Raw genomic sequence first — 17749 nt, 5'->3', positions numbered from 1 at the left:
TTTTCTCTCTCCATCTCTCTACCTTTTTCATTTTCCACTTTATTCTTTCTTTACTTAACTCACCTAACATAATTTTTCTTAATCTACGTGCCAAAAAGTTTTGCCTCCATTACTATGGAATGGAAGTAGTAGTATTTTAAAGGTCGCGTCACGTAGACTTGAACCCAGGACTTATGGCTTTAGTAAATTGAAATGTAATAGGAGTGGAATGGAACGCAAGGCAGAAATGTAATAAAGACAAGAATGGAACGAAGGCAGATATATAATAAAGATAAGAATGAAATGACAATAAGCATTGTACCAAATAAAAGAACAGAATAAAAGTAGAAATTCCCATTTCATTCTCTCTTTCGTCTCATCATATGAAAAAGGGCTTAGTCCGTCAAGAATATGACCCACAACCACAGGGCATTGATGGTTTTTTTGCCAAAATATTTATTCTAGAAAGGAATGAAACCAACTTATTGGCTTTGGAAAATAGGAGTACAACTTATTTAGCTTAAATTCTGGGAGTATGGACCTACCTTAGTGTACTTAAACAGAAGAAATTCACTGAGGCCTAGGTAGGATTTGGAATGTTACAAGTTACAACTATAACTTTAGCAATTTAGTATGGTCACACTGCACACGCACACACGCTATACACACGCGCTGTACACACACAATGCATGCATTCCACACACGTACACCCACTGACACAATACACATATTGCATAATACACACTGCATATACATAACACACAATTCACAATCTGCACATTGCATACATACAAATAATACACACACTGCATAACATACTGACAGTAGAGAATTGTAATAGAAATAATTAGATTAGTATATGATTAAAATCAGAAATATATGCCATCACCTTCGTAAAAAATTTGATAAAAATGACAAAGAAATAAACCAAAAATAGATCAATTATTTAAATTAAAGAGCAAAAATGCAACATTCAAATCCGAAATAAACAAATACCCAATTCTTTCACAAAATAAGCAAAATATCCAAATCATTCAGAAAAAGGCCGAGGAATTTCAAATTCAACAACAATATCAACAGCAATTCAGCTCTCTAATTGCAGGTAATTGCAGCAAATTGGTACAGTCGAAAACACAAACCTAATTTCCCCAAATTGGGCATAACATCACCCGGATTGAACAGCAGGCTGCGACGGAATAGGAGCGGCGGCGGAGTCGTCGGAGACGAGAGTCCATTCCGGAGGGAGAGGGGGGTACACGGCGGGGCCATGGCGTATGTCGGAAGGCCGGTTCTTGTGGGGGCGGCACTTCATGTGATGCTTCGGCGCCTTTTTCTGCGGTCTGGAAGAGCACTCGATCGCCAATCCGCCGCCACCGAGCGATGGGCGGCTCGGTGGCGGTGGGAAAGCCTTGATTGCGGCGGCATAGGGGGGCGGAACCGCCAATCTTGTGCCTAAAATGGCTGCCAAAGAGCAGGGAATAAACGACGGCGCGAAGGATGAGGGAAAGAGGAAGAGGATCGAGAATATTTAATTTTAAAAGAATATTTATAAAAAATAATTAGAGAATTAATTAGGGAGTAAAAAATTAGAATTAAAAATTTAATTTGGTCAAAATTTGGATTAAATTCATTGACAGTTTAGTTTTTAACGGAATAGTTGATGACCAAAATGATCAAATTTCCATATGTTCAGGACCACAAATTCAAAAGATAATGTTTAGGACCAATAATATAAAATGGTCATATGTTCAGGTCAAAAGACATAAAACAAAAATATTTGAAAAAAAAGAAAAAAAAAACAATAGGACATAAAATATAATAGAAATAAAATAAGAAGAAAATTATTTCACTTTTATGCTGTAATTTTTTTTTACATTAACATTCCTTATTTTACATATATAAAATATTTTTTAAGCATTTCTTATTTTATTAAATTTGTCGTGTGATGTTGATGCATTAACGACCGTGTACCTAAACACAAAATCCAACATAGACACCTTCCTTCCATTTCCCACTCGGCCTGCCCCACTCTCTCAATATATATATTATCACCATCTATATCTGTATCAACTGTGGACTCACCCTATCCCAAACCGTGCTCATTTATGTCAGACAAGAATCTGTTCAAAAAGCCTACCACAAAACGGAGAGCGTTCAAAGCACCAAGGCCGTCTCCCTCGGCGGCGGTCCGCCTGAGGGCCAGGCCGGCCGGTGGATTCAAGTCTTCACAAAAGCTCAAGCTTGTGAAGAGGAGCAATTCCGAGCCATGGCTATGGAAGCCCGGTGGCGATGTGATGATGGCGGCGGCTGATGATGATTTCGAAGACGACGACGTTGGAGTCCTTTACCGCCCGAGTACATGTACCAATATTTTTTCTTCGCCGGAAAATTTACTGCCGGGAAACTCTTCTGAGGTAATCTCCATTTTCTTGATTCAAAAAAAGAAAAATATTCTTTCCTTTTCATTTATTGATCGTTGTTTTACTTTATTGAAAAATGCATAGATATTTTATTTAAAGAAAATTATTGATTTGACTCCAATATTTTTAATTCTAAAACTATTAGCCAATACGTGTTTTCTGATTTTTTATTCTTTTTCTTTTAGTGGGCCTTTTATTTGGTTATTTTGTCCCTTGGCCCTTCCCCATTTGAAGTTCTACATATGACTATCACTATAAAATACTACTACTCTACACCACAAGATGACAATAAGGTGACTGATCTTCTTTTAATTAATGGATGTCCCTGTATTAAGGTCCATATTTAATAAGTATAGTATTCAAGTATACTAGGATTTATTTTTCTTGAATTTTTTAAAAAATTCATTTTGATAAAAAACATGCACCAAATGTTATATGCAGAGGTACAACATGGATACAAAGGTGGTGATCAATGTAACCGTGGAAGGAAGCCCTGGACCAATCAGAACGATGGTTAAATTAGGATCAAAAGTTGAGGATATAATGAAGCTTGTAATGAATAAGTATAATGAAGAAGGAAGAACCCCTCAAATGGATAAAAGATCATATTCAGCCTATGAACTTCACTACTCTTATTTTAGTCTTCAAGGTAACAGACTCCCTTGTTTTTAATCTTTACTTATTCTTCAAAACACCTACATACGAATTATATGACAAATTGGCAGTCATCAATGACATGATCAGTAAGAATTCATAATCTATATAGTCCTAAATTTATCAAAATTGAATATGGTATATGGATGTAACATGTTGGTAGGGTTGAGCAAGTCGGATTTGATCGGTGATGTTGGGAGCCGAAGCTTCTATCTTCGCAGGCGTAGCAGCGCTGATCTAACTTCCAATCAGCTGGAGGCGTTGCCGCTGCCTTTCCTTCCAACATTCTTCAATCGAAAGATTACAAAGCTCATGCGAAAAACACGAAAACTCTGCAAAATCTTCGGTTGCATCCCCTCTGCCTGATAATATATGTACTCCTCTTCCTATATGTCATTATATTATGTAATCCATTTCTGTTTAGACTAAAGTCAGTGTGTGTATTCAAACAAAAGAACAAATGGTGTTAGAGTGGGTGAACAATTGTAATGAACGAATTGCAACGAAGAACGAAAAGAACAAGTGCTCACCATGTTTCAATTGCCGGTTACAACTTACAACTCAAAATCTATGCATACTCCTTTCAACCTTAAGAATATATTTATACTAGATGTTAAACGAACACTCCTAAGTCAACTTGAACACAGAGGCGCAAACTTAATATAGACTAATGAAAGTAGTACCCAAAATAGTCCTTTGAGGCGCAAGCTGAGTGATTTGTGTTGAAAATGGCCTCACGTTGCACAAGATTCATTCACATTTGATAACACAAAGTTAAAGAGGATAATAAGCCAAAAATATGTTTGATAGCAGATGATTAAACTTACATACAAACCATTCTTACATAGGTATATAGTGTGTGTAAAGGAAGGTGCTAGAACATAAGCTAAACCCTAGCTAGGCTATGCGACAAAATATCTTTAGAAAACATAAAATATCTTATTTCATGCACTCCATTAACTCTAGATATACGACGTGATATCAAGCATGCAAATCAACTTCATGAGTCTTTGACCAGACCCTCTTTCATTACATTTGCACTTGGATGACTCACATGCTTAGTCAGAGGGTGGAGTGGACCGCTCGGATGTTCTGCCGGTTTTTTAGCCTTGTTTTGCATTTTTAAAGATATTTTAATCCTTTGTTTAGGGGCTCCTATAAGTAGACCCCTTAGTTGATTTTATCATTTAGACTTTTGATGAATTGATATTGTCTCTCTTTTGTGAGTTTTTCCCTTTGAAAGGGTTTATCCAATTCCTTCTTTGTAAGATGCTTGCTTCTTTGATTAGATCAAGTAGAGGTATTGTGTATCCATGGAGTGGTGAAGTCATAAGATAATTTCTGGGTCAACGGAATCTTACTCATTAGACGAAACTAAAACTACTTGATCGTATTGTGTATCCATGGAGTGGTGAAGCCATAAGATAATTTCTGGGTCAACGGAATTTTACTCATTAGACGAAACTAAAACTACTTGATCAACTCAACTAATCTTTCCATAAATGGACAAATAACATAAAACGGACGACTGTTAGTCTCCTGCAAAAAGTACTGTAAAGTAAAACTTTTCTAACAACTTCATCTTCTTCACAGAATCAACATGAAATGTAGAGTAAAAAGCAGATTTGAAAGATTATGAAAAACGAAACATCATAACAGCTTGTAAACTTAAATCTACTCTTAAAATCTAAACAGCGACTACGTAAACAAGAAACTAACCCATACTCATGCCGAAATAGAAGGCTACTAGATCTAAACATCCTAAACAAACCTAATGACAATTTCCTTCATAACTAAATAGAAACATTACTCGGAAACTCAGATCTGACCAAATCAAAACGGAACAAAGTACTTTGAGCTAAGACATGTGACATAAAATGAAAATCAAAGCAGATCGGATATACCATGCATGAAAATAGAACATATCAACTGGAAACGAAACCATAACTATAAATTTACTAAATAAAAAACGTCAAGAGTCGATAGCATCAAAAGGAAACTGAAAACAAACAAACGAAAACAGGAAATTGTTTCATCGCTTCTTCTCGAAGCAGAATAGCAGAACTAACGATTAAAATGCAGAAAACCAACACCAAACCACCACTAAACTAAACTAAAACAGGAACCAAATGTGCAATCTATTGAATTCTGGAGTGTTGGGAGCCCCCAATTCCAGCTCTAGAATAGAACTGAAAACTACTGAGCGTCAAAGGTTGGAAGCCACCTCCTTCCTCCTTCTCTATGTCCATTTATAGGAAGGCGTGAGGCCTTGATCCATAGGGCATTTGTTCTCTGAACAGTCTGGTTTACCCTTTGCCCTTGGGGACCATTCTGGTGTGACACACCATTCTTCAAGTTAGGTGCTCCCGCTGCATGCCATTTGATTCAACTTAATCTGTTTGCGCATCAATTTTAACTCCTTCTCCTGATCTAGTCGTCCACCCAGTTGATCCACTCGTTTTTTAAAAATGGCAGACTTTCAAACACACCTGGCTCAAAATTAGACGTTAGTTTACAAAATTTGATGCAGCTTTATGACAGAACACATGCATGAAACGAGCCTCATCAGATGGGACAAAAATTATGAGTATTCTGTCTCTCCTTTATTCTCCTATTTATATTAAGTTACATATTGGGTCCAGTTAGGGATCTATGGAGGTTTGGATGCATGCCACCCCCAATTTACATTTATCTAATTAAATTGAACCCCAATTTAATTCAAGCTCTAATTGGAATATTATTATCAGCCACTATAGTTATAATATTAAGTTACCCATCCAAATTTGAAATTACAAGTAATCTGGGTTTTCATATTTAAATAGTTATTTCCGGCGCTGAAGATATAAATGTCCATTAATTAATTACTGTCTGTCTGGTATGAACTTAATTAATTAATATCTTGTTTATTCCAAGAGTGGACTCGGCAGGAGACGCTTATTTATTATTCATGGAATAATGAAATTCCAACTAGCTACGTTCTGAACAATAAAACATTGTTTCAAGCTCCTCTTGAGGACATTATCAAACTAGACTCACCAGAAACACGTTTCAGCATAATAGCAATCCTAACATGTCAAGATTATTGGGTTGCGAAAAACCTGCACCATTTGATAAGTAAAAGCAATGCATAATCAATAAGGTATGCTCAATGCTAAATATATTGATTAAGAAATGATAGTTTATCAAAACCTCGTATTTCAGTAGATAGCATAAAGGCATGTCTTGCTGTTAGATCCATTCAGTGCTATACCACACCAATGTCATCTTATTTCAGTAAGGCTTAGAAATAATCGGACTGACATTGCAACCTTTCACGATAGTAGATGACATTAGTGTGGTATAGCACTGAACGGATCTAAGAGCAAGACGTGTCTTTATGCTATCTACTGAAAGACTAGGTCTTGATAAAATATTTTTTCTTAATCTACATATGTTAGTATTGAGCATACGGTATTGATTATGCACTACTTTGACTTATCAAATGGTGCGGGTTTTTCGCAACCCAATAATCCTGATATATTGGGTAGTGGTGATTAATATCTAGCGGTGCTAGGATTGCTATTATATTGAATCGTGCACGAGGTGAGTGTCGTTTGATAATGTCCTCAAGAGGAGCTCGAACAAGGTTTTATTATTCGGAAATGCCAGTTGGAGTTTTATTACTCTATGAATAATAAATAAATGTTTCTTGCTAAGTCCACTCTTGGAATTAATAAGATATTAATTAATTAAGTCCATAGCAGACATTAATTAATTAATGGACATTTATATCTAATAAACAAAGTGGAAACCCGGATTACTTGTAATTTCGGATTTGGATGGGGAGAGTTCAATATTACTTCTGTAGTGGCTGCTCGTAATATTCCAATATAAGCTTGTATTAAATTGTGGGTTCAATTTAATTAGTAAAAAGCTAATTGGGGGAGCCCATATCCAAAACCTTCCATAGATCCCTGTCTGGGCCCAAAAGGAACTTAATATAAATAGGAGAATAAAGGAGACAGAATGATCACAATTTTTATTCTCAAATTTTTCGAAAACTTCGAACTCTCCAGCTGTGGAGGATTTCGAATTCATCACCTATTCCCAAAAGGATTTCTTCTGTCTTCTTTATTTAAGTCCCAGTATTCTAGTAAGATCAACCCACACTGATATTGGAGTACAGTTCGGGAACCAGAGAGAAGATCTGTGGTCTAGTATTGAAGATCATCATGTGGAGAAGGCGCGAGCAATCGACGATTCTTTGGAGAATCAAATCGGTAACCCTAAACCGTAGAATTCATGTTTTAGGATTTACTTTCTTTGAGCATGAATTATTTGCGTTCTAGCATGCAATTATCTGTTTAACATGTGAATTGATTAATCGCATAATCGGTCAAATAGATCCTACGTCTGATTTATTTGTTTTGTACAAATCTTACGCTGTGCAAGGGGCACCAAACCCCAACAATTGGTATCAGAGCCAATTTTTGGCTCTGATTATGTGGATTAATTTCATGTTATGTGAATGGCTTGAATGCATGACCGTTGCGTGGTTGGAGGAATTGCGTTGTCTTTTTCTGTGAGTTTTGGAGTCGTGATCTATGTGGAATCTAATTCTCTCATCTAATGTAATCAAAACATAATGTTTTCTTTTGTAATGATTACGTTGACTTCAAAATATATGGTATCATTACTTGATCCATTATCTTTGCCTTACGTGAATTTGAATTCCAAGTTGGCAATTCATGAATTGCGCTGCGATGTCGCGACTCCACAGCAGCGTCGATGCAGCGGAGTCCGTTGCGGCAGCAGCGGTGACCGGATAGAAGGATGCCCAAGCCCTTGGGCTGGGGCTGTCTCGACCGGATCCGGGCAGTAGCAGCTGCGACGCCGGGCAGGCGATCAGCGAGCAGAAACTCCAGCGGCACCGGCGGCTGATGGAAAGGCGTGAGAACAGCGACTTCAGGGCAGCGGCGGTGTGCAGGGAGTGCGACGACGCGGCGACAGCAGCGTCGGCATCGTGCAGTGCAGCACCGGCGGAGCGACGTCGACGCATCAGCATCGGAGGCGACAACTTTTCGAGTGGGAGTCCTTCTCGGGCAGTGTTCGGGCTCGGAGGAAGCTGTTGTCGGAGTAACAGCAGCAGCGCCGGCGGGTGGCACGGGCTGCCAGAGACGAGGATTAGGGTTACCCTATGCGTGAAATCGGTTTGTCTCGTCGCGTGACTATGCTTTCCAAATTTAAATTAGGGTTTCCTAACCCTTAGAATTATTTTTGGAAAATATTCAAGATTAATTAGGAAATATGATTTGAATATATCTTTTTGTGGATTTTATATATTATATAAGATTTGATCATGTATTAAATCATGGATTAATTATAGATTTTATCCTTATTTTATGGATTTGTAGGGATTTAATTCCTAGATGAATCCTAGTTAAATTTGGATAATGACAATCTAATTTTTATTTATATCCAATGGATTAATGTGGATTTATCCCTAGACAAATCCTAGTTGGATTTAGACAAATCCTAGTTGGATGAATGTCATAAAATACTCAAAGCTTTCTATGGACTTCGCATACGCTGATCCCAATAGATAGCTATAGACCAACTCCAATTTTTGCGTCTCCAACTTCTATAGATTTCAGGCCGGGCAGTACACCTTTTGAGCACATTATTTTCATCTGTTTTTTTCGCTCATTTGGCCAAAACGACAATACGACATTATTTGTTTCACTTGCAAGAACGATGCAATCTTTGGAGTAATTTGTGGTATGACATACCCTCCTTCGTACCTCGATATCCAAGAGCTCATCATCATATGTTGTTGGGGTTATCCAATGAAATATCCGATCAAGCAAATGGATCCCAAAGTGGATTTATTTAGATGATTATGTGGATTAATATGTTTACGTTTATAATTGTATGTCTATGACTCCTTTATCTCACTTTTGAGTTCTTCCAACATATTGACCACCATGCCCATGTAATCACTTTCGAGCACAACGTCATTCGAGGTCGCTCTCTTATCACCCTCATCCTCGTGGACGTCCCCCATCTTGTTTGATCAAATAATGGGAGGTGATGAGCTACGAAGCGGTGCTGTGAAATGAGAATATAAAATATAATCACAGACTGGTTAAGCAGAGTGACCGAACCAAAGTGGTCAAGCAGACTACGTAAACCTATCTACGTGTCGTCGGACGCGCAATTTGAAGCTGCGTTCAAAACCTTAACCTACAATACTACTAATTAGTACATGGAAGTAAGGGTCGAATCCCAAGAAGAAAGAGGCGAAAGGTATGTGTTCGGGACGTTTTGGGAGGGTTTTTGGCTGCTGCCACGCAAACTTAGTGGGTTAAGTATCTACTGGATTTGGTAGAATGGACAGGTGACTCCACCTAACTGACCAACTAGACGGGGTACGTAAACATGCATAACGACTGAAACTTGAAACAAACATTTAAATCTGAGGTTAAACAACAAAGAACACCTGCAACTACAAGACAATGCTGGAAACTTTCCTAAAATAGGCAGACAACATGCAAAAGTAAAGTGGAGACCAAGTTTGTTAAACTAACTAATCTGGCAGAAAAGCTGTAAATGCACAAAGCACAAAGCACAAAGCATAAAGCAGAATTGCAGATCTGATTCTAACTGCCACTATTTCATCTTTTACATGCAAATACACAAAGCACAAAACATAAAGCATAATTGCAGATCTGATTCTAACTGCCACTACTTCATCTTCTACATGCATTCAAACTAAAAGAACATAGTAAACCGAGCATCAATCAACCATAAGGTCGAGAAATAGAGGATGCTTCAAAAAAAGATGTAAACAAAAATTTAAGCTACGAGTGATTGGGTCTAAGCTAACTGACCAAGCGGAATGACGAACTAATAGAAACAAAACATAATCATGCAAATCTAAAACAAGGAACACCAGACCAAAAAAATATCAAAATGAGAAACAACGTGGACCCATGGAATTAGACGTCAAACAAGTTATATCTACGAGATCCTAACAACTACCCAAAAGCATTCAACAAACATAAATTGGATTCAACACCATGAGATGCAATAAAAACTTCCATAACATCGGACATAAACCAAATCCAACAGAATCCAACGTAGAAATTTAGAACCAACAATGAAAACAACTATGAAATTCAACAACTAAGATGTTCAATGTACCAACAACTTTCAAAACGAAAATAAAACATAGCAAAAACATGAATTTAAATTGTATCTTTGCACCTCGGAGCGGTTAAACACCGATTACAAACTTAAACAACAGTTGGAACACGATTTCCCCCCTCCAAGTTTGAGGCAGAGCTGGAAGTTGGAGTTGTGGAGTAGTTTTGAGCTCGGAAGACTTTTCGAGCTAAGAGGAGCTCATCCATTCTTCAACATTCATCCCTTTATATAGGGGGGGCTTGAGGCCCGAATCCCTAGGGCATATCTCCCTTGATTTGAAAATTGTGCTCTTGCTTCTGCCTTGTTCTACTAAAATTCTCTTGCTCTTTTCTCATACTCCTTGCTTCTGTCTTCTTCTGCTAAAAGTTTCCCAGGGCAGTTTGGCGACTTCTAGCAATTTTACTCCTGTTCTTCTCATCCGGCATCTACTTAGGCCAGCTAGCATGATCTGCTGGACTTAGCAGCTGCTTGCACACCTAAACTTAAATTTTGCACGTTAACTCCCTGAAAGTATATAATTTCATCCAATAACCAGTGCATCAAACGAGTCTTATCAGGAGTCATCAAAATACCTACAAGAAGCAACAAACACTAGGATCTAGTCCAAGGGGTTAGTAATTAATAGGAAGGAAAGATTTAAGTAAATACCAAATTATGGCATCTCTATTTAGGAGTATCTTTCTCTCCAAAAAAAAATACCAAATTAATTCCTATGCTAATTAAATAGCATAAAATCGGCCCCTTCTTATTCTCCCTATTTTTACACGCTAATTTTCATTCTCTCTCATATATCCACAATCTTTATTTATTTGATTGTGGAATTTATTTCTTGACCTCTATAAATACAAGTGCAAAACCCTAACCCTAACCACCACTACTACACGCCACTTCCTCCCTTTCTCTTGAAATTCATGCCTCTCTTCCCTCTCATACTCTCAATTTTCTTCCATTGTTCACCAAGAACTTTTCATCCTTTGAAGTGAAGAACCATGTTTTGTAGAAGAACCTTTGATTATCTTTGTTCCTACGTTTTCTTTTGTGAAGAAAATGTATTTGATTCATCTTTTCTACTTTTGAACCGTTTGAATCGGTGTTCTTGAACCCTGATGCATATAGATCTAGTTTTGGGAAGGGATTGGTATAAAAATATGATCTTTTGGATATGTGTATGTAGTGCACGCGTGTGTGTATGCGTGTAAGCGTGTGAGTATGTATGTGGTGAAAAATAGTAAGTTTTATGCTTGATTATGAACTTTTTTTTGTGGATCTGAAATCGTAAGTATAATTTCATATGATTTGTGTTTTAAAAGTATGTTTGAAATTATATGTGATGGGTGATGCAAGTGAGTGAGAAGCAATAGGACATGCATGATTGTTGAGTTTGATGAATAATTTTTGTTATGTGTGCATATGATATTGTGGAAAGGTGTTGTGCGAACGCGACTTGCGAGGAAGCACGAGTTGTAATTATTGTTGTGACTTGTTTTCTAAGCAAGAAAGGTGGGCTATTCTATTCTATCCTACATTTCAGTGTGGGATAAAATCTCCTAAACTCTTTTATGTTTCGAAATACTATTATGGTGATATATTATGTCATGCCAGTAAATTGTTTTGTTTTTGCGATTGTGAGATGATTGCTTGATGCCTAGTTTGGAGTACGATTCATTAGGCTATGAGCTATGTGAAATACGAATTCAGGTCTGAGTAGTGACCGTAAACCCTACCACGCTAGTGTACACATGTGGGATCATGAGCCATCCTTGCTAGTCGGCCAGTCTCGGGGGTGAATAGTGTGGCTGATGGAACCGGCAGCGGAAGCGGGCGCATAAATTAATCACATAATAATCAGATCTATTTAGCATATTATTTAGACAAAAGCTATTCGCGTAATTATCACATGTATCATGCTCATAACTTGAATCAATCATGCTTTAAGAATATTGAAACCTAAAACATGCTTTTCTATGGAGCAGAAAAATACCTAATTAATTCTCCAAAGAATTGAAGATGGCTAGCTTCTTCTCCACGTGATGCTTTGAGTACTAAACCACAAATCTTCTCTTTGGTTCCCGAACTGTATCCCAATATCAGTGTGGGCTGATCTTACTAGAATACTAGGACTTAAATAAAGAAGATAGAAGAAATCCTTTTTGGAATAGGAGAGGAATTCGAAAATTCCTACAGCTTGTGACAGCTGAAATTTTCGAAAATTTTAGCAAATAAAATTGTGTTATTTCTGTCTCCTTTATTCTCCTATTTATATTAAGTTCCTTTTGGGCCCAGACAGGGATCTATGGAAGGTTTTGGATATGGGCTCATCCAATTTACTTTTTACTAATTAAATTGAACCCACAATTTAATATAAGTTATAATTGGAATATTACGAGCAGCCACTACAGAAGTAATATTGAACTCTCCCCATCCAAATCCAAAATTACAAGTAATCCGGGTTTTCGTTTAACTTTCATTTCCCGTGCTTAAGATTAAAATGTCCATTAATTAATTAATGTCTGCTATTGACTTAATTAATTAACTTCTTATTAATTCCAAGAGTGGACTTAGCATGAAACGCTTATTTATTATTCATAGAGTAATCACACTCCAACTAGCTAGGTTCCGAATAATAAAACCTTGTTTCGCGCTCCTCTTGAGGACATTATCAAACGAGACTCAGCTCGCGCACGATTCAATATAATAGCAATCCTAGCATCGCTAGATATCGATCACCACTACCCAATATATCAGGATCATTGAGTTACGAAAAACCCGCACCATTTGATAAGTCAAAGTAGTGCATAATCAATACCGTATGCTCAATGCTAACCTACATTGATTAAGAAACAAATATTTATCAAGACCTCGCCTTTCAGTAGATAGCCTAAGGCAAGTCTCGCTGTTAGATCCGTTCAGTGCTATACCACACCAATGTCATCTTATTTCAGTAAGGCTTAGAAATATGCGGACTGACATTGCAACCTTTCTCGATGGATAGTCAAATTCCATCTAGGTTGTGAAATTCATCTTTTTCTTTGTTTTAGAACTGACCGTATTACCTTAAAGTGGACGACGCCCACAACCGGTCTACTAAAACAAAGACATAGACTTTGTTAAGTTAACTTATACACTTAAACATGCATTAACATCCATTAAATGTAAAACATAACAACATTATGACAAAAATAATCTGTTTTATTTATTGGAAAATAAAATAAGAGTTTTACAGTATTCAATCACTCGAAACGTGATTTCTAGTATACAAACTCTAACAATCTCCCACTTATACTCAAAACACTTTCGAGTATACAAAAAAATGTGCTAACGTCTAAAATCTCCCACTTATACTGAAAGCGGATTGAGGTCTTGAATTAGTCGAACTCCCATTCCTTCAACATGGCTTTCATACGGCTTTACCGCTAATGCCTTCGTGAAAGGATCTGCCAGGTTGTTCTCTGACTCAATCTTGACCACTTGTATGTCTCCTCTCTGCACTATATCTCGAATGATATGATACTTCCTCTCTATGTGCTTGCTCGCTTTATGAGTACGTGGTTCCCTCGAGTTTGCCACAGCACCAGAATTATCACAATAAATGGTGATGCTTTTGGGCATATTCGTAACCACACCTAAGTCCAGAAGGAAGTTCTTAAGCCATACAGCCTCTTTTGCAGCCTCCGAAGCGGCCACATATTCGGCTTCCATGGTAGAGTCTGCAATGCATTTCTGCTTTACACTCTTCCAAATTACGGCTCCACCTCCTAAGGTAAACACATATCCGGAAGTTGATTTCCTCGAATCTACATCAAATTGAAAATCTGAATCTGTATATCCTAAAGGACAGAGCTCGGCTGCATTGTAAACTAGAACATAGTCCTTAGTCCGATTAAGGTACTTGAGTATGTTCTTTACGGCAGTCCAATGTCCTTGGCCAGGATTAGATTGATATCTTGCTACCATGCCAACAGCAAAGCAGATATCGGGTCTAGTACAAAGCATAGCATACATGAGACTACCAATTGCCGAGGCATATGGTATCCTTCTCATCTCTGCTATCTCAGATGCTGTCTTAGGACACATCTCTTGAGATAAATGGATGCCATGTCTAAAAGGTAGAAAACCTTTCTTGGCATCTTGCATGCTAAAGCGTCTAAGTACTGTATCGATGTAAGATTCTTGGGATAAGCACAACATTCTCTTACCTCGGTTCCAAAGAACCTTGATACCGAGAATGTGTCCCGCATCACCCATATCCTTCATCTCGAACTGGCTGGACAACCAAGTTCGTACTGATGACAACATCTTTTTATTGTTTCCAATTAGAAGAATGTCATCTACATATAAAACTAAGAACACAACATTTCCTTTTTCAACCTTCTTATACACACAGCTTTCATTGGGGCATTTTTCGAATCCAAACTTTTGAACTGTTTGATCGAAACACTGGTTCCATGATCTAGATGCTTGCTTGAGGCCATAAATGGCCTTCTTAAGCTTCCAAACCATGTGTTCCTTGCCTTTTACTACATAGCCTTCGGGTTGTTCCATGTAGATGGTCTCCTCAAGACTCCCGTTTAAAAACGCAGTCTTGACGTCCATCTGCCATACTTCCCAATCCATGTAAGCTGCTATAGACAAAAGTATGCGGATCGATTTGAGCATGGCCACTGGGGAGAAGGTCTCATCGTAATCGATGCCTTCCTTTTGGGTATACCCCTTAGCCACTAGTCTTGCCTTAAAGACTTTAACTCGTCCATCGGGTCCACGTTTACGTTTGTATATCCATTTGCTCCCAATGGCAGTACAGCCTTCGGGTAGGACAGACAAATCGTAGACGTCCTTTTCTATCATTGATTGTAGTTCCGAATCCATTGCTTTCACCCATTCGCAATGATCGACATCTGTCTGCGCCTCTGCAAAATTCCAGGGATCAAGTACATTGCTGTCCGAGGAGTGATCCATGCACTCTCCCAAACCAATGTATCTATCGGGCTCATGAGAGACCCTCCCACTGCGGCGCGGCACTACAATATCCGGAGTGTTAGTTGAAATTTCTGGAATTGTTTGTACACTAGGTAATTGTTCTTGGTTAATGGAAGTTGTAACTTGAGTGAGCTCTTCAAGAGCTATCTCACTGCTGGGCTTATGATTCATTATATAGTCTTCCTCTAAGAATGTGGCATGAGTGCTCACAATCACTTTCTGATCTCTGAGACTATAGAATTCATAAGCTTTCGTTCCTCTAGGGTATCCTATGAACACACAAACCTCCGTCCTAGATTCCAGCTTAGTTGGATCCTTTTCCAATACATGAGTCGGACACCCCCATACTCTGAGATGTTCCAGATTGGGCTTACGCCCATTCCACAACTCATATGGGGTAGTAGGAACTGATTTAGAAGGTAAGTTGTCCAAAAGATAGTTTGCTGAAAGCAAAGCGTGACCCCAAAACGAAACAGGTAACCGTGCATAACTCATCATCGATCGGACCATATTCAATAAGGTCCTGTTCCTTCTTTCAGCCACGCCATTCTGCTGGGGTGTGCCCGGCGCAGTCGTTTGGGATTCAATTCCCGCCACTGATAAATAGTCCAAAAACTCGGCACTTAGGTATTCGCCTCCGCGATCAGATCGCAGGCATTTGATACTCTTACCATGATGTGTCTCTACTTTAGACTTAAACTCCTTGAACTTGTCAAAAGTTTCAGACTTGTAGCGCATCAAATAGATGTATCCGATTTTCGAGTAGTCATCTGTAAAGGTGACGAAGTATCGAAAACCGCCCCTTGCCTCGGTTGACATTGGTCCACACACATCAGTATGAATGAGCTCAAGTACTTCCTTGGCCCTATTCCCTTTTGACCTAAAAGGTCTCTTAGTCATCTTGCCTTCGAGACAGGACTCACACTTCGAAAACGGTTCCTTCTCAAGACCTTTAATAAGATCTTGATCAACCATCGCATGAATCCTTCTTTCGTTGGCATGACCAAGTCTAAGGTGCCATAAGTACGTTTCATTCATTGAAGTTGAAGGTTCTTTTCTTTTCTTAGAAATTTTCGATGTAGCATTGAGTTCTGATTTACGTTGATTAAATTGTGTAGAAGTGATTGTGTACAGATTGTTTTCCATGATACCATGACAGATATAAGAGCCATCTTTCTTAATAACGCAATTGTCATCAAAAGAAATCGAATATCCATCAAAAGACAATTTAGAAACTGAAATTAAATTTCTTCTAAAAGAAGGTATCAACAAAACATTCTTCAAAATCAAAAATCTATCACTAGAAAAACGCAAATAAATGTCTCCCACTGCAACGGCCGCCACTTTCGTAGCGTCGCCTAGCTGGACTTCGATCTCACGATCATGTAGCCGTCTTGTCACCTGCATTAAGTCAGGATCAAAACATATATGATCAGTTGCTCCAGTATCAATAACCCAAGTATGAGTAGATGTCGAAGCCAAACATGACTCGACTACTAGAGCATGGTGCATACCTGTAGCCTTGCCCTTTTTAGGACAGTCTGGCTTCCAATGACCCTTCTCTCCACATTTGAAGCACTTTCCAGTAGGCTTCTTGTCACCCCGCTGTTTCTTCTTTCCCTTAGCATTCTTAGCTGCCACTGGATTGGGTGCCTTTTTCTTTCCTTTTCTAGGCTTAGAGCCAGAGGAATTAGGCGCCAAACTCAGCATAGCTACCTTAGCTTGAACCATAAGGTCCTCCGCCGACTGAAGTTCAGTCAGCAGCTCTGCCAAAGTGTAATTCCGCTTGTTCATCTCGAAATTGAGCTTGAACTGTTGGAAGCTAGGGGGAAGACTTTGAAGGATTATAGTAACCTGGGACTCGGGATCGATTGTCCCTCCCAAAACCTCAATCTGGTTGAGGTGGCTCATCATCTCGAGGACGTGTTGCCTCACAGATGAGCCTTCCTTCATAGACTTCGTCATGATACTCCGAAAGGCTTGAGACTTAGCCGTTCGATTCTGAGTACCAAAAAGATTTGCGAGATTTGTCATGATCTCGGCGGCAGTTTCCATGGCAGAATGCTGATGCTTGAGTACTGATGACATAGAAGCCAACATATAGCACTTAGCCATCTCATTCGCCTTATGCCACCGTCTATGCGCATCTCGCAGTGCTTGCGCGGCATTAGCTGCCGGCACAGCTGGGCGTGGAGTAGTGAGCACAAATTTGTACTCTTCGGCTGTGAGAACGATATCCAAGTTTTGTTTCCATTCGATGTAATTTTGGCCTTCGAGTTTGTTTTCTTTGAGAATGGTAGAAAGAGGATTAAAAGACATCTTGACGGATTTTATTGCACTGCAAACAGAAGATTTTACTATTTGTCATAAACTTATGTAAGGAAATTGAGTAGAAATTGAGTAGATTAACTATAAAACTTTTCAAAATCTTACAACAGCCAAATTAATAAATTGTATCCTCCTCTGGAGGTTAATACGCATTAAAATTTTGACAATTTACTGGTCACAACACCGACATATCAATAGCTTCCTCC

General features: G+C 38.5%; 1 protein-coding gene across 1 annotated transcript; it reads left to right on the top strand.

Moving 5' to 3' along the window:
- The first annotated feature begins 1997 nt into the window (after positions 1-1997).
- On the top strand, positions 1998-3593 carry LOC125219726 (PPR containing protein). The gene is made up of 3 exons (XM_048121776.2): positions 1998-2393; positions 2841-3048; positions 3217-3593. The coding sequence occupies exons 1-3, from the start codon at positions 2085-2087 to the stop codon at positions 3417-3419; spliced, it is 720 nt and encodes a 239-aa protein (XP_047977733.1). The 5' UTR covers positions 1998-2084; the 3' UTR covers positions 3420-3593.
- Positions 3594-17749: the final 14156 nt, after the last annotated feature.

Source organism: Salvia hispanica, chromosome 1, assembly GCF_029641045.1.
Source record: "Salvia hispanica isolate PSC_SH4W2 chromosome 1, Shi_PSC_v1, whole genome shotgun sequence".
In the NCBI taxonomy this organism is placed as follows: Eukaryota; Viridiplantae; Streptophyta; class Magnoliopsida; order Lamiales; family Lamiaceae; genus Salvia; species Salvia hispanica.
This window is presented reverse-complemented; position numbering and strand designations above follow the sequence as displayed.

What these genes read in the sequence shown, in the direction of transcription:
- LOC125219726 (XM_048121776.2), top strand. Translation starts at nt 2,085, where the DNA reads ATGTCAGACAAGAATCTGTTCAAAAAGCCTACCACAAAACGGAGAGCG. An exon ending in TGCCGGGAAACTCTTCTGAG is followed by an intron (nt 2,394 to 2,840) that starts GTAATCTCCATT and finishes TGTTATATGCAG; the next exon opens with AGGTACAACATGGATACAAA. An exon ending in CTCTTATTTTAGTCTTCAAG is followed by an intron (nt 3,049 to 3,216) that starts GTAACAGACTCC and finishes ACATGTTGGTAG; the next exon opens with GGTTGAGCAAGTCGGATTTG.